We start from the raw sequence: 19,958 nt of genomic DNA on the forward strand, positions 1-19,958 counted from the left end.
GAGGTAGAAGAGTAGGTCTTTTTCCTGATACTGTTTATAATTAACCGTTATATAGGTGCAAATTTAGAAGTCATTTTTAAATCTGGATTTTAAAACTTTACAAGGTTAATGAAGTATTTCTTTTTCCAATGTAAATGGTTTTAGTAAGTTATTTCATATTCATTAAGGAGATTCATGGATAATTAAGCAAATGGCTGAGAAACTTTTCAACAATATCTTTAAGCAGCAGATTGATATCTTAGTATATTAATAAAATATCAAGTAGGGAGACATTTATGGTATATTTGAAGAGGAAATCTAGATATCAAGATTATTCTTATAGTCAGAAGGTTTCCAAGTTTACAATTGTATAATACAACTTAAAATTATATATTGTAATCTTCATTTATTTATAATTTCTTCAAAGTGTTTGTATCATAAATTTTCTTTCCCCAAAATGTTTTTGTACATTTTTCCATACCAGTGGTAGATGGTATGAAATATATGAGCAGATGTAAAGATAAGCTATATTTATTTTTTTGCAAATAATAAACTTTTATTTTTCCATTAAAGAGAGAGTGCTTTAGATTTTAATTTTAATTCTTTAAGTTTACATTTTTTTTAAGTATAGGGAAGGGACTATCACTCTGACTATCATGTGAGTAAAGAAAATCAGAAATTATGTAGGGAAGATAAAAATCTGGAATACAGCTAAACAAGGTTTAGCTAAATATGCTTTCTGTAGTTAGCAAACAGAATTCTTCTTAAGATGCTGGTTAAGGCAGTTTATTGCTTGCCCAGAAGATTTGACCTTGTGAATTGACTTATTCTTCTCCAAGGCACTTGAGAGAAAAGACAACGATAGCAGTTACATCTAGAGGCTATTATGGATTGGAGGATGAGAAGGGAACTGCATGTACTTCAACAAGGCGTCGGTCAACACCTCGAAGTTTGGCAGGCTTGACAAGTGGAGTTTTTGAATCTATAATGGTTCAAGTTTTGAGACAGGAAGAACAGCTGAGAGCAAAAGAAGAAAAAAGGTAAATGCTTAAAAAAAAAAAAGTTTCATGTTCCAATTTCCAGGCACTGTTTTTCAAAGAATAACTGTGACTTTTGTGTGCCAACAAAGTTCTGAACCCATTTTAGTAGTGTTCCAAAATGTGTTGTCACTAAGTATGAATTCATAATGAAATATCATAATGAAACTTGTTTAAAAACAGTTTTAAATTTTAAACCAAATTACTTTGAAGCTCTGCAAAAACAATTTTTGTAGATTTCAGAATGCTTTCTAGATTTCTAGAAGTATTCTCGATTTATAAAATATAAATTAGAGGAATTTTATGTATATTTGTATAGCTTTAGAATAGACTAAAAGACCTTTAAAATTAGGAAAACACCAGAGATTATGTAGTTCAAAATGACATACAGATTCACCTGTTGCTACATTGGTTTTAATTTCCTGGATAACTATGCTTACTCTGGGCATATCAGGAAAGAATGTTGTGCTCCATTAGTGCCATCTTCTAGGATCTGGAAGCATCCTGGAAGCATATATAATATTTAACATTTTGTTTATAACAAAAGAGACTAGGGCCCAAAGAGGTAAGTGATTGTTTGAAAATACTAATGCTTTTTGTACTAAATCAAATCTCAAACTATGTTAGAAGTGATTGCTGATATCATAGAGTACTGCTAATGCTACTCAAAGACAATTTATAGTATATTATTGCTCTTCTTATAGTAATGTAGCTTATTTTGATAGTTGTAGGATTAAAACTCAACCTTGAGACTATACCACCATACTTTTTATAGTAGTGAAATACTTTTTTTTTCCTTGTACTGAGCCTCATAGAACAACCTCTGTAGAAAAGAAGATTTTATGGAAAGGGATAAAGATTTATCTGACAGTAATGTATATACATTGGAATGGAGAGAAACTGAAGAAAAGGAAGGCTTGTAGGAAGAAGGCTGTAATAGTCTGTATCTCCACTACTGGTGACCAGAAATAGGGAGAGGTCACATTGCTCTGGGAATACTTAGTACTTACCTTAATAGAGGGGGGTGCAAAGGAAGAGATAAAAATGAATCAGGATATAGTTGTAATAATAATGTTAGTACCAACAAGAAGATAAAAAATGGTTAACATTTATGGAGTGTGACTGCTAGGTTTAACTCTAAACATCTTGTATATATGTAACATTTATCCTGAGGCACAGAGAAATTAAGTAACTTGCCCAAGATCAGATAATTTTTTAGTGGTAGTCATGATTTGAATGAACCCAGGCATTTTGGCTCTCAAGCTGATGCTTCTAAGCAATATGCTATTCTTGTGACTTGTAAAATGACGGAATCAGCAAAGAACATAGAGCTTAAGTCCATGGTGTGGGGAAAGATCAGTGGACTCGTTTTTAGTGAACTGGTTGAAGCGATGAGGGGAAATATTTAAGTATTCAAGTAGGAATGGCTAGTAGGAAACTAGAAATATGACTGTATCTTTTTCTTTTCTCCAGTTTTACGTGTATTTCTGTGTATCCTCTGTTCAACATCAAATAAACATAGATGAATAAAACAAAGGGAAAAACCCTACATTAAATGTCTTAGTGACTATGATAAATTAATGGACCAATATGAATTTAGCTTTCTCAGGGTATAGTGTTAACTTTTTCTTTTTTAATTATAAATATTTTAAATATGGAGCAAAGAATGAATAAAATGATAATAAAGGCTTATGTACCTATTACCCAGCAATTTTTTTTAAATTTTGTTATCATTAATCTACAATTACATGGAGAACATTATGTTTACTAGGCTCTCCCCTTCACCAAGTCCCCCCCACAAACCCCATTTACCCAGCAATTTTTAAAGAAATTAAACATAGGTATAATCAGGATCTCTCTATTTTTCCTCTGTAGCCAGAAGAAACCACTCTCCTGACTTTATCATTCCCATGCATTTTATTGAATTTTAAGAATTCTCTGGATACAAATCCTTTATCAGATATATTTGCATTGCCAAGTATTTTCTCCCAGTCTGTGGCTCGACTTCATTTTCAGTGTTTTTTGAGGAAAATAAAATTCTGAGTTCATTGATTTCTCTGTTAATGTTTTGTCCTTTTTGTAACCTAAAAAATAGTAGCTTACCTAAGGTTATGAAGGTTTTCTCTTTTTTCCCCCAGAAATTTCTAAGTTTTATTTTTTAATGGTTACGTCTATAATACATTTGAAGTTAATTTTTGTGTGTGCTTTGAGGTAAGGATAAAAAGCTTATTTTTCTTCCACATGGAAAGTCTGTTGTTCTAGTACCAGTTGTTGAAAAAACCATACTTTCATCACTAAATTACTTTCACATCTTTGTTGAAAATCAGTTTAACATATATTTATGAGTCTTTCTAGACTTTCTAGTCCCATTTATCTCTAGGTCAATTCTTTTTTTTAAACCCCAAAACTGTTCTGTTTTTTAAATCCATGATTTTAATGAATCTATTTCTTAGAAATTTATTTATTTATTTATTTCCCATTAGATCATGGTATAATCCTTGAAAAGCTATTTTGTGGATTTTTTAAAAATTGAAGTATAGTTAATATATAGTATTAGTTTCAGGTATAGAACAGAGTGATTCAACAGTTATCTATGTTATTAAATGCTCTTCCCAACTAGTATAGTTACTATATGTCAACATAGAAAGATGTTATAGAACTATTGATTATATTCTGTATGCTGTACTTTAATCTCCATAACTAATTTATGATTGACATCTATAGGTCTGTTCTTATGCTGATCCTATATTTACTTGATTACTGTAACTTTATAGTCAGCATTAAATTTGGTAATATGAGCCTTCCAACTTTGTGGAGGGTGTTGTTTTTTTTTCAAAATTGTTAGGCTATTCTAGGATGTTTGCATTTTTGTGTGATTTTAGAATCATACTGTAAATTCCTATAAAAAAAACAAAAGCCATAGGGAATTTTGATTGAGATTACATGGAACTCATCAGTCAGTTTCTATATAATTGTTTAATTTCCATCAGCATAATTTTTTTTTAAAGGTTGACTAATAACTTTGTAATTTTTCAATTTTTTGTAGTAAGTACACATTGGACAACAATGGCAACAACTGTATGACTAAAAACAAAACTTGAACAAAGTGAAAAACAGCCTTTCGAGTCTTTCTGATACCTGAATTTTTTTGCTATGTAATTTTGTTCTTTTTGGAAAAAAAAATCTAAATCATAGTAAGACATTATAAACTTAAATTTGACTATCTGGACAATTGTTTCAAATTAAAAAAAATTAGAGGATACAAATAAATTACAAAGGTCACTGTATCTTTTATAATACATAAGATGTGTTCTATAGGGAAGGGTTTTGAAGGTGCCATAGAACTTTGATGAAAGGCTATACGGAGGAAAGACAAATTTATCTAAGGGAAACTGGATGCCAGCAGCCAACTTTGTAGTCTTAGCTGCCTTGGATGAAGCATTTAGGCAAACATGTAGCACTGAAATTTCATCACATCAGAAAAAGTTGGAAAAGAGAGTACAGCTATAAAGCTTTAGATGGAACATTTTCTTCTAGTCAAAACCACGTTGATATTTCACCAGGGAAAGCATTTATCAATGTTATTTTCATGTGTTATTTTTTCCAAAATCTCTTCTGCATTTCTTTTTTTAGATTGGTTGTCTTTCTAAGCTTAGAAACTTTTCAGTTTTGTTTATTTGATTGGTTATCAGGCTCTGCCAGCAATTATCACGTAGAAGATGCAGTCAGATCAATATTATCTTTAACCTTAATTGCCTGAATATGGCTTCATAGCAAAGTTGATTTCAGGATCTTCCATCTACACTATTTTACAGTTTTCAGTGTACACATTTTCCACATATTTGGTTAACTCTATTCCTACATATTTCATGTTTTGGCTGTAATTGTAGGTCATTTTTAAAATTCAGTTTATAATTTTTTGTTGTTAATATATAGAAAAACAATTGACTTTAGTCACCTTTTTAAAAATCTATTTCTAGTGTGAATTCTGAAAGATTTTGCTTCATGAAGTTTGAAATTCTGCTGTTGGATGCATACAGATTTATGACTCTTAGGGGGTTTTTTTTGATGCATTGACATCTTTTCCGTTATGAGTGCCCCTTTTTATCCTTCATAATATTTCTGACATTTTTTAATATATTCCATTTTATCTCCACTGTTAACCTGTTAGCCATATCATTGTTTAATTTTTTTTTTTTAGTGGTTTCTATAGGGTTTACAAGATATGTTTAATTTATCATGGTTAACTTCACGTTATACTACTTCATAGTATATTTCTATTCACCTCTTCCCATCTTTTGTGCTGTTCTTGCCATACATTTTTGTCTATGTGTGTTGTATACCCCAATACACTGTTACTGTATGTGTTTTAAATTGTTATCTTTTGAAGAAATTTAAAAATGAGGGGGAAAATATTTTATATTTATCCATACATTTACTCTTCCCAACATTTTGCCTTCCTTTGTATTGATCCATTTTGCCATTATTGTCATTTTTCTACTGCTTAAAGAACTTCCTTTAACATTTTTTGTAATGTAGGTCTGCCAATGATGAATTCTGAGCTTTTATTTTTTTGGTCTAAGAAACTTTTTATTTGGCCTTGAAGGAAATGATTATAGGTTGGCAGTTTTTGATTTTTTTTTCTATCAATACATTAAACATGAAATAGATTAACCAAACATAGTTTTTGAAGAGAAGTCTGTCCTCTTTTTCCCTCTATATGTAATGTATCTTATTTCTCTGAGTGCTTTTAACATTTTATCCTTACTTCTGATTTTCAACAATTTATAATGTTCTTTTGGTCTGGGATTGAATTTTTGTATGTGTGTGTGGATTATCTCATGTATTGATTATCCAGCTTGGGATTCATTTTGCTTCTCCAATCTAAGGCTTTCTGTCTTTCCCTGTGTGGCAAGGTTTTAAGTTTGCTAATTTTTTCTTCCGCAGTATCTAATCCAGAGAACTTCTTATTTCAGATATTATATTCTTTCAAAAAAAAAGCTAGAGTAAACTTTTCCAAATGCAACTTTGATTGTGCCACTTAGTATCCCTTACCTACCACCTCCCAAAGACAAAGCAAGTAGAAACTTTAATGGCTTAATATAATTTGTAAGACCCTGCTTTTACATTTGGCATCACTTTACCTCTCTAACCTCATCTTCTATCTTTCTTTCCCTCATTCTTGCTATGCTAGGTACAGTGGCCTTCTTTCCCTATCTTCAGTGTCAAGAGATTATTAACTTTATGTACATCCAAATTTAGAATTCATATAAAGACACATGTAAAATGTAATAAGAGTGGTGGGGCTTTTCTTTTAAACTGTGTTTTCTAAATTTTCTAAAATAAGCATTCTTTTCTTTTAGAATTGAAAATACAATAAGTATTAAAATTTGTAATGTGCCACATAGCTAGTGGGACAGAGTCTTTTAAATGTCTTTTCAGCCTATCCCAAGATTTCTTTTAAGTTCTCAGAAGGAAATGTGATGTTTAGGCAGTAACATGTGGTATGATAACCTGGGAGTGCTAAGCAAAGCGTCTCTTCCTTTTTGTACAGTTACCCTGCCATCTGTCACGATACCTGAAATTCTATCAGTCTATCAACTCCATCTATCTAAAATGCTGTCAAGATTAGTCAGACACTAGCTGAGAATACAGATACTATAAAATTGGAGCTAGGGAGATCAAACAGGAATCAAATCCCCAGGAAAAGTCATATATTAGAAGACAGGGAAAGGTTAAAAGATTGTATGTGATTACTGCCATCTGTTCATTAGTTCTGGACATAGGTGGCTTCTTTTTTCTTTTTAATTTCTATTTTTAATTAAAACTTTGACATAAGAAATGAGGAGACAAAGTTTCCATTCTGCTAAGTAGGTTGAAACAAGTTTTATGTCAGAAATTCAGATTGGCAGCAAGCTGCACAATTGTAGTATTTATTTTAATGTGATAATACTTCATTTATCTGATAGGCATTTGATAACTTTGATCACCTGAGAAAACACCAACCTAAAAGTAAATTATTTTTAAAAATCTTTTACATGCAACAGGTCTCTGATTTGTGATCTTTTCTAACAGGTCTCTCTTTGTGATATATTAAGGGAAGGAAGTCTCTACTCTGTATTTTAAGTTTTATACTTTATAAAAGGATAGCTTCCTCTTTCTGTACAGTTTATGCCATAAAATAATGGTTTCTTAAATCAGATTGCAACAATCCCAAGTCCTGGTGTTCCTCCATTACTATCTCTATTTATTTTGCCAGCACTAAAAACCAGTGCAAAGGAGATGATAGATGATACATACTGACCAGAGAGGAATAAATGAGTAAAGCTTAGTAGTCTGGCCATATTCAAGGAAATGCTAATAGGACATCAGGCAGTCTTGGAGCTGATTAGTGTAAAGAGGCCCTGTTGGTTTAGGAGAAGGTGGTGCTACAGTCAGTTCTGGGAAAATTGAGTGAAATAGCTGGTTTATTTATAGTTACTGAAATAGTCTTTAAGCTACTCAGGGCCACTGCATTCTGTTTATAATGGTGACACCAAATCAGTAAGGAAAGAGTAAATTATATATTACATATCTTGTTTATTAAACAGGAAAGCATATACAACATTTTAGATCGTTTTTTAAAAATAAAATAGGTTAAAATTGGAAGTTAGTGCTCAAGTAAATTTCTGCTAAACTGGAATATGACATTAGGTAGCAGTTTTGATCATTAAAGTCTACTTTAGCTATATTAAAAATACTGATTTATTCTCCATTGTTTTTTGCAGAACTGTTTGGATTACCAGAAGTAGTGTATGTTTTTTATGCTCTTTTTTTCATGTATTTGCATAAACTTTTTGGTGTTTCATTGAATTGGAAATCACTGAAATTAAAAATATTTTGTACATTTTTGTGAAATAAAAACTGTGACTTATGATTGACTTATTTTCAAATTTTCTATAATGTAAAATAACAGTGATTTAATGAACTAGATATTCATCATTTGTGACCACTCATCATTTTTGAAAAGCTTCCTTACAGTTGATGATTCCCCGTATTACAAGACCATCTTCCCAAGGAAGATGCCAGAAAATGTCTGTTTTCATGCCTACTCACAGTTTGAAATTGCATGGGAACAACATAAGGTGGCACTCTTGAGCCAGGGGAGTTTATCTTTTGACAAAGCTGGTACTGGGAGCTTCTGGTTCCTCTAGGTTCCTAGTGTCAGAAGTGCCAAGTAATGGTTGCAGTTTAGTTTTTCCTGGAGAAGCACTCAAAGTGTGGTTGGGATTCATATCTTCTAAGTTTGACTCTTTGACTCCTAGAGCTTCTATAAGCTCTCTTCTGATCTTTAAATAAATTCCTTTTCTGCTTTAGTGAGAAGAGATTTTCTTTTCTTGGCAACTAAAAAAGCTTGACTAACAATGTGAAATGGTTGGTTTTCATAAAAAACAATATTATATATTATTCATGTTAGAAAATGTAAATAAATGTCTTGCTTTCCCCTTTCATGCCACCAATTTGCATACATTATATTGTTTCCTTACTTAATGGATTATTTTGGATTAAAGGTCCTATATATATTTCTTACTAAATTGTAACCTCTTAAATTAGAGTGGGATCCATGCTTTCACCTCCTTGTATCCACACATATGGTAGGCATTCAATAAAACTTTATAAAACCTGTAAAGTTAGGGTATTTTAAAACACAGTTTCCTTTTGTAAAGCCCTTCACTCATTAGCACTGTTTCTGCTAAATTATATATGACCAAAATAACCTTAGGCACAGCTTCCATTAGTATTTCACACAGTAGCAAGTAAACACCCTCCAGCCAATAAGGAGCTTGTCCAGGAAAAAAATGTTGGATCACCTTTTCTGTTCATTTGGTGTTGCTTACCCTTTTTTAAAATTGGTGAATTTGGTTTTTATAACTATCCTGAGATGTTTTATCATTTTCCCAATACTGAAAGCTTAATTTTTTGAACTAACATTTTAGAAATACGTACTATTGTATCTGATATAGTACTGTACTTTTGAACCAGTTTTTAATTTAAGTGTTAATTTTGAAAGCTCGTTTTTATCTGTCCTTGTTAGGAAATATGGTTTGCTTCAGCATTTCTTAATACAGTATACAAATTTTTAAAAATTGATTAGTGAAGGATCTCAAAGACATATTTGGACACACATTTATTGCAGCATCATTCAGAATAGCCAAGAAGTGGAACCAACCTAAATGGCCATTGACACTCAGCCTTACAATGGAAGGAAATTCTGACACTTGCCACAGCGTGGATAAACCTTGACATTATGCTAGGTGAAATACGCCCATCACAAAAGAACAAATACTGTATGATTCCACCTCTATGAGCTATCTAAAGCAAATTCTTTGAAAGTAGAATGGTGGTTGCAAGAGGCTGGGGGAAAGGAGAAATAAGAAGAGTGTTGTTCAATCAGTATGTTTCAGTTTTGCAAAATGAAAGAGTTCTAGAGATCAGTTGCATGACAATGTGTAGGCAGTTAACTGCTGTAATGTACACTTACACGTGGTTGAAAGAGTAAAAAAGATTTTTTTAAAATTACATTTTAGGTGTTTGACAAATTTTTAAAACATTGGTAGATTATATAGACATTAACTCTAGAGCTCTTTGGCAAGCTCCTATTGCCTATATACCACACCACTGAGGATTGGGTGAGATTTACAGTCCCAGTTCTAAAGGACTATTCTGCAATATGCTGGCCTATACCAGACTGGACTTTGTTTCTTTTCCTGATGCCTCTTCAGTAATCATGGTCTGAAGATGGCTAGATTCCATCATTCTGCCCTGAGAGGTACAGTTTGTAGGGAACAGAAGTATGAGGAGCAGCCCTTGAATAACTTAAGGTAATGCCCACAGTTGACAGCATTATGCCCCAACTAGTTCATAACTTTTCCAGGCACATAAGCCAATGGAATGTGCATATTACACCATTGCCTAATTGTCTTTCTCTTTGAAAACTAAGCCAGTTGGTGCTAACTTTGTCCTGCCAATGCAAGCTGTATATATTTCTGGCTTTTACACTAACCAACTACGTAAGCCTGAGGAAGTTATCTTCTCACCCTTCTGTGTCCTTAGTGTCTCCATCTATAAATTGATTAGTTTCTAAAATTACCATATCATTGACCTATATTGACCAAAGTTTGCTTATCAATACTTTATGCAGAATCAAGTCTATTAAAGTGTATTGGTCTGCTCCAACTTGCCCTGCCCTTTTCTTCACCAAGCTCTAGTTGCTTTCTCACCTCTGCAGAAACAGCAGGATTAATCATGACAAGGTTGACCAAAGCAATTTTAGTGCAAAGAATACTAAATAAACCCACTTTTTGATGGTTGATATTTTTTTTTTTTTTGAGAGGGCATCTCTCATATTTATTGATCAAATGGTTGTTAACAACAATAAAATTCAGTATAGGGGGGTCAATGCTCAATGTACAATCATTAATCCATCTCAAGCCTAATTCTCGTCAGTCTCCAATCTTCTGAAGCATAACGAACAAGTTCTTACATGGTGAACGAATTCTTACAGAGTGAATAAATTCTTACATGGTGAACAGTACAAGGGCATTCATCACAGAAACTTTCGGTTTTGATCATGCAATATGACCTATAAACCATCAGGTCAAATATGAATATTCATTTGATTTTTGTACTTGATTTATATGTTGATCCCACATTTCTCCTATTATTATTATTATTTTTATTTTTAATAAAGTGCTGAAGTGGTAGGTAGATGCAAGATAAAGGTAGAAAACATAGTTTAGTGCTGTAAGAAGGCAAATGTAGATGATCAGATGATCAGGTGTGTGCCTATGGACTAAGTATTAATCCAGGCTAGACAAGGGCAGCAAGACATCCACGGATGCAGAAGATTTCTCTCAAAGCAGGGGGGGTGAGGTTCTGAACCTCACCTCTGTTGATCCCCAAATTCTCACCTGATGGCCCCCCTGCGACTGTGCCTGTCTTAGGTTGTTCCTCCCTTGAGGAATCTTACCCGTCTCTGGCTAACCAGTCATCTTCCGGGGCCATACAGGGAAATGTAAAGTTGGTAAGTGAGAGAGAAGCCATATTGTTTGCAAAGGTTAGCTTTTTACTTCTTTGCAGATTTATGCCCTGTGGCTTCTATGCCCAGCACTTGTCTCGAGGTATCTTTACCACCTGGAGGAATTATGATACTCGGTAAATTCGATATGAGGCACGAATTCTATTTAAGGTTTGTAATTAGGAAGGAAGAAGAAAAGCTATAGATGTAGCATATGAAGGAAACTTGGGAGGATTGATTATTTCTTTGGCATATCTTCTTGTATAGTACCTAAAGTATGTATAGGTTTTAAACTACTAACTAATTTGCACACACATATTAACATAATAGGAATACGGTGACATAAACAAAGCAAATCTATAATTACCAGCCATCTCCAGTGAAGCCAAGAAAACCATTTAGGCACCCTAGGCATTTGTGAAAATTTATCTATGATATGATGGATATTTTCCAACTGTACTTGAACCATCAGACAAATTAAAGCAGCCCATTTCTGGGATCTGTTCACATCCCATATGTTCTTTTAACCATAGATAGTCTATAGTCATGAGATTTTGGGGTGCTACAACTTGCACCCCTCCCAACTCCTGGTTGAGTTCCAACAGTACAGATCCAGTCAAATTCGTTGTCTCACTGTATGCACATGCCAGCCTAGACATCTCCCTCCTCCTTCTTATGGCAAGTCCAGGAGACGGTGGGCTGGATGCAGCCACAACCGCAGCATCGTCCGGATCCCTGTGGAGGCTTTTTGATGATCATCCCCCGGCACGAGTCCTCCAGAGAGTGCTGATGCCGGAAGCTCCTCCTCATATCGTATCTTAGTTCATTTTCTGGGTATCCAAGCTAGGCCTTGATCTTCTGCGTAGAAACAAACAGACCCTTTGCCCACACTTTGACATGCCCTCTATACCACTGTGCAGAACTCATTGGAGGTCAGCACACAGTAACTGCTTTTTTTTTTTTTTTTTTTTTAATTAAGAGAAAGGAATATTATCAGAAAAGAGTACCTCCATAGCTGATCATCTGACACCCTTTAAGTGATCAACATTAAGGATATTTAAAGCATGCGTTGATCTTTGATTTACCAATAGTTTTATCCTGTTAAGGAGTAATCCCCCTTTTCTTTCTTTCTTTCTTTTTTTTTTTTTTAAATTTTTAATCTACACTTACCTGAAGAATACTATGTTTACTATGCTCTCCCCTATATCAGGTCCCCCCTAACAACCACATTACGGTTACTGTCCATCAGCTTAGCAAAATGTGGTAGAGTCACTACTTGTCCTCTCTGTGTTGTGCAGCCCACCCTCCCCTTTCTCCCTCCCCCCCATGCATGCTAATCTTAATACCCCCCTTCTTCTTCCCCCCCCTTATCCCTCCCTGCCCACCCATCCTCCCCAGTTCCTTTCCCTTTGGTACCTGTTAGTCCATTTTTGGGTTCTGTAATTCTGCTGCTGTTTTGTTCCTTCAGTTTTTCCTTTGTTCCTATACTCCTCAGATGAGTGAAATCATTTGGTATTTCTCTTTCTCCGCTTGGCTTATTTCACTGAGCATAATACTCTCCAGCTCCATCCATGTTGCTGCAAATGGTTGGATTTTTCCACTTCTTATGGCTGAGTAGTATTCCATTGTGTATATGTACCACATCTTCTTTATCCATTCATCTACAGATGGACATTTAGGTTGCTTCCAATTCTTGGCTATTGTAAATAGTGCTGCGATAAACATAGGAGTGCATCTGTCTTTCTCAAACTTGATTGCTGCGTTCTTAGGGTAAATTCCTAGGAGTGGAATTCCTGGGTCAAATGGTAGGTCTGTTTTGAGCATTTTGATGCACCTCCATACTGCTTTCCACAATGGTTGAACTAATTTACATTCCCACCAGCAGTGTAGGAGGGTTCCCCTTTCTCCACAGCCTCGCCAACATTTGTTGTTGTTTGTCTTTTGGATGGCAGCTATCCTTACTGGTGTGAGGTGATACCTCATTGTAGTTTTAATTTGCATTTCTCTGATAATTAGCGATGTGGAGCATCTTTTCATGTGTCTCTTGGCCATCTGTATTTCTTTTTTGGAGAACTGTCTGTTCAGTTCCTCTGCCCATTTTTTAATTGGGTTATTTGTTTTTTGTTTGTTGAGGCGTGTGAGCTCTTTATATATTCTGGACGTCAAGCCTTTATCAGATCTGTCATTTTCAAATATATTCTCCCATACTGTAGGGTTCCTTTTTGTTCTATTGATGGTGTCTTTCGCTGTACAGAAGCTTTTCAGCTTAATGTAGTCCCACTTGCTCATTTTTGCTGTTGTTTTCCTTGCCCGGGGAGATATGTTCAAGAAGAGATCACTTATGTTTATGTCTAAGAGGATTTTGCCTATGTTTTTTTCCAAGAGTTTAATGGTTTCGTGACTTACATTCAGGTCTTTGATCCATTTTGAGTTTACCTTTGTATATGGGGTTAGACAATGGTCCAGTTTCATTCTCCTACATGTAGCTGTCCAGTTTTGCCAGCACCATCTGTTGAAGAGACTGTCATTTTGCCATTGTATGTCCATGGCTCCTTTATCAAATATTAATTGACCATATATGTTTGGGTTAATTTCTGGGGTCTCTAATCTGTTCCACTGGTCTGTGGCTCTGTTCTTGTGCCAGTACCAAATTGTCTTGATTACTATGGCTTTGTAGTAGAGCTTGAAGTTGGGGAGTGAGATCCCCCCTACTTTATTCTTCTTTTTCAGGATTGCTTTGGCTATTCGGGGTCTTTGGTGTTTCCATATGAATTTTTGAATTATTTGTTCCAATTCATTGAAGAATGTTGCTGGTAATTTGAGAGGGATTGCATCAAATTTGTATATTGCTTTCGGCAGGATGGCCATTTTGACGATATTAATTCTTCCTAGCCATGAGCATGGGATGAGTTTCCATTTATTAGTGTCCCCTTTAATTTCTCTTAAGAGTGACTTGTAGTTTTCAGAGTATAAGTCTTTCACTTCCTTGGTTAGGTTTATTCCTAGGTATTTTATTCTTTTTGATGCAATGGTGAATGGAATTGTTTTCCTGATTTCTCTTTCTATTGATTCGTTGTTAGTGTATAGGAAAGCTACAGATTTCTGTGTGTTGATTTTGTATCCTGCAACTTTGCTGTATTCCGATATCAGTTCTAGTAGTTTTGGAGTGGAGTCTTTAGGGTTTTTTATGTACAGTATCATATCATCTGCAAATAGTGACAGTTTAACTTCTTCTTTACCAATCTGGATTCCTTGTATTTCTTTGTTTTGTCTGATTGCCGTGGCTAGGACCTCCAGTACTATGTTAAATAACAGTGGGGAGAGTGGGCATCCCTGTCTGGTTCCCGATCTCAGTGGAAATGCTTTCAGCTTCTCACTGTTCAGTATAATGCTGGCTGTGGGTTTATCATATATGGCCTTTATTATGTTGAGGTACTTGCCCTCTATTCCCATTTTGCTGAGAGTTTTTATCATGAATGGATGTTGAATTTTGTCAAATGCTTTTTCAGCATCTATGGAGATGATCATGTGGTTTTTGTCTTTCTTTTTGTTGATGTGGTGGATGATGTTGATGGATTTTCGAATGTTGTACCATCCTTGCATCCCTGGGATGAACCCCACTTGGTCATGGTGTATGATCCTTTTGATATACTGTTGAATTCTGTTTGCTAATATTTTATTGAGTATTTTTGCATCTACGTTCATCAGGGATATTGGTCTGTAATTTTCTTTTTTGGTGGGGTCTTTGCCTGGTTTTGGTATTAGGGTGATGTTGGCTTCATAGAATGAGTTTGGGAGTATTCCCTCTTCTTCTATTTTGTGGAACTCTTTAAGGAGAATGGGTATTATGTCTTCTCTGTGTGTCTGATAAAATTCCGAGGTAAATCCGTCCGGCCCCGGGGTTTTGTTCTTGGGTAGTTTTTTGATTACTGTTTCAATTTCTTTGCTTGTAATTGGTTTGTTTAACTTTTGTGTTTCTTCCTTGGTCAGTCTTGGGAGGTTGTATTTTTCTAGGAAGTTGTCCATTTCTTCTAGGTTTTCCAGCTTGTTGGCATATAGGTTTTCATAGTAGTCTTTAATAATTCTTTGTATTTCTGTGGAGTCTGTCGTGATTTTTCCATTCTCATTTCTGATTATGTTGATTTGTGTTGACTCTCTTTTTCTCTTAATAAGTTGGGCTAGAGGCTTATCTATTTTGTTTATTTTCTCAAAGAACCAGCTCTTGGTTTCGTTGATTTTTGCTATTGTTTTATTCTTCTCAATTTTGTTTATTTCTTCTCTGATCTTTATTATGTCCCTCCTTCTGCTGACTTTAGGCCTCATTTGTTCTTCTTTTTCCAGTTTTAATAATTGTGATGTTAGACTATTCATTTGGGATTGTTCTTCCTTCTTCAAGTGTGCCTGGATTGCTATATACTTTCCTCTTAAGATGGTTGATATTTTAACAGATACAATTTTCTATACCAAACTTTTAAACAAACCCTGAGTTACTATCCATGAGAAATAATTCACAAACCTTTTCTGTAGTTAACAGAACATTAAAGAAGAAATGACTATCCATTTCAGTATATAAGTGTAGAGAAACTCAGTTTCATGGTAAAAGACACAGTATGTATACATTTAACATGAACAATTCTTCACTGTCACCTAATATTCTTTCTTGGCTTTTGAAAAGTTGATTTAATTTTTTTAAATTTAATTTCACCGGTTTTTTAATTTAAAAGTCACATTCTGCTGTTAAAGCTTCTAATCAAAGACAGCCTTACTTCAACTCAGTGACTCAGAAACATCCACCTTTAATTTCTGCTAGTAATTATTTCCACATTTCTGAGGATATACTTATATTGTTTTTTTGATTTTTCAGTTCAGCACTATCTTTTGAAATCTATCTGTAAAAGATGAAGATTTAGTTCTCTTACAACTATTTCCATTGATTTGAAAGTTACATGCTCTATTTCTATTCTTAATTTTTATCTTTTGTGCCTCATCTATCTTAAATATGATTGGTTAATAATTGAGTTTTTCTCATTTTTTTGTCCCTGAACTGGATGTCATTATTGTTCTTTGTAAAATAATGTTTATTTCCCACATGATTAACAATTGATTTGTTCCCCAGTCCTTCTTGCATCTTAGAACTTCTTTCTGTGATCATTTTTTCTTCATTAAATACATACTGTAGAAGTATTTTCTCTATCTTTAAATTTAAATAGTTTCTGTTACTGTCTTAAAGTTTACTAATCTTTTCTTCTGTCATGCCTAACTTGCTGTTAGTCCCATTTAATATACTTTCATCTCAGACATTTAGTTTTCATCTCTTAAGAGTTTGATTTGGTTCTGTCTTATATCTTCCAGGCTCCATTTAACTTTTTGACTGTATAGATTACAGTTTCAATAACTATTTCAGTGGCCTTATTTGCTAATTTTAACATTTCTTTCATTTGTGAGTCAGTTTTGATTGATTGATATTTTGTCCTCATTATTGGTCATAGTTTCTGTTTTGTTGTGTGCCTTGTAGTTTTGGTTTGGATGCCAAGCATTGTTGAGTTTTACCTTGGTGGTTGCCAAATATTTTAATTACTATATTTCCTTCCTGTAAATCTTCTTGAGCTTTTTTCTGGAATGAAGATAAAGTACCTACATAAGAAAAACACTTTTCACCATTTTGTATCTTTTATGATTTGTTTCTTGGGTCCAGAGCAATGCTCTGTCTAGGCCTAATTATTTTCTATTATAGGAAGACCATTCTGAATGTTCTATCCAACGTATCATAGTTCCTCCAGTATGGCTAGTAGGAATAGACATTATGGTTTCTAGTCTTTTGGATGTTTTCCTCCCACTTACTCTTGGGTTATTTTCTTACATGCATGTACTAGTCAGTACTTTGAATATTTGAGTGGGACTCTCTGTACATCTTCAGTGTTCTCGGTTTATATACTTATGTCCTCTTTGATACTACATTCTGCAGACTCGAGCTGCCTTGGTGTCTCAGGATACTTGGCTCCAGTTCAAGTCAGGTAGTCTGTTGGGGTCTGCCTGGGTTCCCTTTCCCCTGCATCATGGCCTGGACACTATTAACGGCAATAAACCATGACAATTGTTGGGTTCACCTTGTATATTTCCCATCTCTCAGAGATTGCTGTCCTTCCCTGCTTGATGTTTAGGTTCTTGAAAAGAATTGTGTGATTAAAAAAAATAAAATTTTTTTATGTACTTTGTCAGGGGTTTTTTTTGTTGTTGTTGGTTCAGGTAAGACATAAATCTGATTCTTTAGGTGGAAGCAGAAGACATTTTACAAGTTTTTTCTTTTCTTTCTTAGAATCAGTTCTACTTTTTGTATAATTGAAAATGACTTTATTCTTATTCATGAGTAATAGTTATTGTTTCTGGTTTTATTCTATTACTGTTGAGAAATCTGTCATTTCTGTATATGTAATCTGTTTTTTTCCCCCCTTCTGACTGCTTATATAATTTTCTTTTATATTTGATGTTTTATTGTTTTATGATGATATACCCAAGTGTGATTTTCTTAATTCATTTTCCTGGGCTTCCCGAATTGAGGATTTGTGTCCTTCATCACTCGGAAGATAATTGAGCCATTATCTCTTCAAATATTGCCATCATCACCACCCACCTACCCATCTTCTGTATTTTCTGGAGCTCCAGTTGGTTGGTAGTTAGATTTTAATCTGTCCTCCATCAGTCTTTGTATCTACCTTGTAATCTGTTTCTTTGTCTCTTCACACTGCATTCTTTGAATTTTGTTCAGCTCTACCTTCTTTTCCTGTGTACAATCAGCATTCAGCCTATCTATTGAGTACTTTAGTTTTGTGTTTATACTTTTTATTTCTAGAAATTCCTTTTCTTTCTTTCTCAGATCTTCCTAAAACAAATCCACATCCAAAAGTTTGTTCTTTGAAGTTCTCTGATAATTTTTTTCTTATTATTTTAATTCTCATTTTACCTCTTTAACATCGTGTGTATTTTCTAGTAATTCCATTAACTGAAATTTCTGAGGTGAATTCTTGCAGTGAAGGCTTTCAGACCACAATATTTCTATATAAGGGCAATTTTAAATTATGCAGTTTCTTTTATAGACAATGAAATTTAGGTTTTTACTCTTCTTTCAGTTTTGTTACTTGTGTCTTTCAAAAAACTTGGCTATTTCATCTAAAATCTCTTGTCATTAAGATGCCTATAATATTCTTTTATTGTTTTATATCTGTGAGATCTACACAATATGTCTTTTCATTTCTGGTATTTGCTTTTGTATGTGTGTGTTTTCTAGATTGATCTTGCTAAGGGTTCATCAACTATTAATGTTTTCAAAGAATGAACTTTTGGACTTGATTATTTTTCTATTGTATATTTGTTTTCTCTGTTACTGATTTATGCTCTATTTTCTTTTTACTTTGGGGGTTTGATTTGCTGTGCTTTTTCTTGTTTTTCTTTTAATGAACACATCTATATTTGATTTTAAGCTTTTCTTCTTTTCTAAATACACATTCTTAATCTGTACTTACATTTCCCTGAAAGCACTGCTTTAACTGCATCCCAACACTTTTGTTTATTGTATTTTTCCTTCCATGTTTACACCTCTACTAATTTGAGTGTTATAAATATAGTCTAGTATTTTGGTGGCAATCCTAGAAATTTTCACACAGCTAACTTATCAAAGCCTAAAATTAATCAGTATTTTTACCCTTTTCTTTATTAATACAAAGATCTTGGAACACATTTAACTTTAACCATTTTTTGTTGTATCTGTAATAGTTAGATAGTTATAGTGTGGCATCTCAGCCAAAAATATAAAAGTAGGCTTATTCTATAAAATAGTCTGGTATTGCTAAAATAGTGTTCTTACTATGTATTTGTTTTTACAGGTTACAGTGTGATAGTACAGAAAAATAGCCAATGTCAGACATTATGCCTCAGTTTTCATTTAAAGTCCAAGAATCCAAAGATGTTCTTATGCATCTTTTGTAGAGGAAGAGTTCTTATTCTTGAAAAAAATGAAGATTAAGATAAATTTTATTTTCCCTCTGTTGTTCTTACTGTTCCTATTTCTTCTCCCAAACTTTATATGGTTTAATTTCTTCTTTTATACAACTTTATTGAATATAATTCATGTACCAAACAACTCACCTATTTAAAGTGTAAAATTATGTTGCTTTTAGTATATTCACAGAGTTGTGCAATCCTCACTGCAGTCAATTATAGAACATTTCATCACTTAAAAAGAAAGAATATTAACAGTCACTCCCTATTCTTTGTGGATGGCTTCTTTTACTTAATATCTTGTTTTAAAGGTTCATCTGTGTTGTAGCATCCATGTTGTATCAGTGCTGCATTTTTTTTATTGCCAGATAATATTCTGGTTTACAGTTATGCCACATTTTATTTATCTATTAAACAGTAAGTGGACATTTGGATGTTTCCACTCTTTGGCTATTTTGAATAATGATGCCATGAACCTTCATATACAGGTTTTGTGTGGGCATTTATTTCCACACAAATATATCATAGGTATATATTTAGTATATACCTAGTAGTAGAATTGCTGGGTCACATGGTAACTCTATGTTCAACCTTCTGAGAAACTGGTAGAAGTTTCCAGTTTCCCCAACTTTTTACTAATATTTACTGTTACCTCTCTTATTACAGTCATTTTAGTGGGTATGAATGGTATTTTCTGTGGTTTTGATTTACACTTCTTTAGTGGATAACAATGTTGAGCATTTCTTCATATGCTTATTGTTCATTTGTATGTTTTCTTTGGAGAAATAGTACAGATCTTTGCCCATTTTTAAATGGGTTACTTGTCTTTTATTACTAAGTTGTTAAGTGTTCCTTATATTTTCTAGGTACAAGTCTCTTATTAGATACAT

General features: G+C 33.7%; 1 protein-coding gene across 6 annotated transcripts in view; it reads left to right on the forward strand.

Moving 5' to 3' along the window:
• The window catches only part of BRD10 (bromodomain containing 10), a 191,256-nt gene that overhangs the window by 40,611 nt on the left and 130,687 nt on the right, over positions 1–19,958 (forward strand). For 5 of the 6 annotated variants that reach the window (XR_012127733.1, XM_073228564.1, XM_073228563.1 and 2 more), the window contains exon 2: positions 819–1,019. The exons of the other annotated variant lie outside the window; for it this stretch is intronic. Coding sequence is in view for 4 of the 5 variants with exons in the window: in XM_073228564.1 (XP_073084665.1) it covers positions 819–1,019 (201 nt within the window). In the remaining variant the exon portion in view is untranslated. The remainder of the gene's footprint in view (positions 1–818; positions 1,020–19,958) is intronic. 6 annotated transcript variants of the gene reach the window in all.

The sequence above is a fragment of the Manis javanica genome, chromosome 2, assembly GCF_040802235.1.
Source record: "Manis javanica isolate MJ-LG chromosome 2, MJ_LKY, whole genome shotgun sequence".
NCBI lineage: Eukaryota > Metazoa > Chordata > Mammalia > Pholidota > Manidae > Manis > Manis javanica.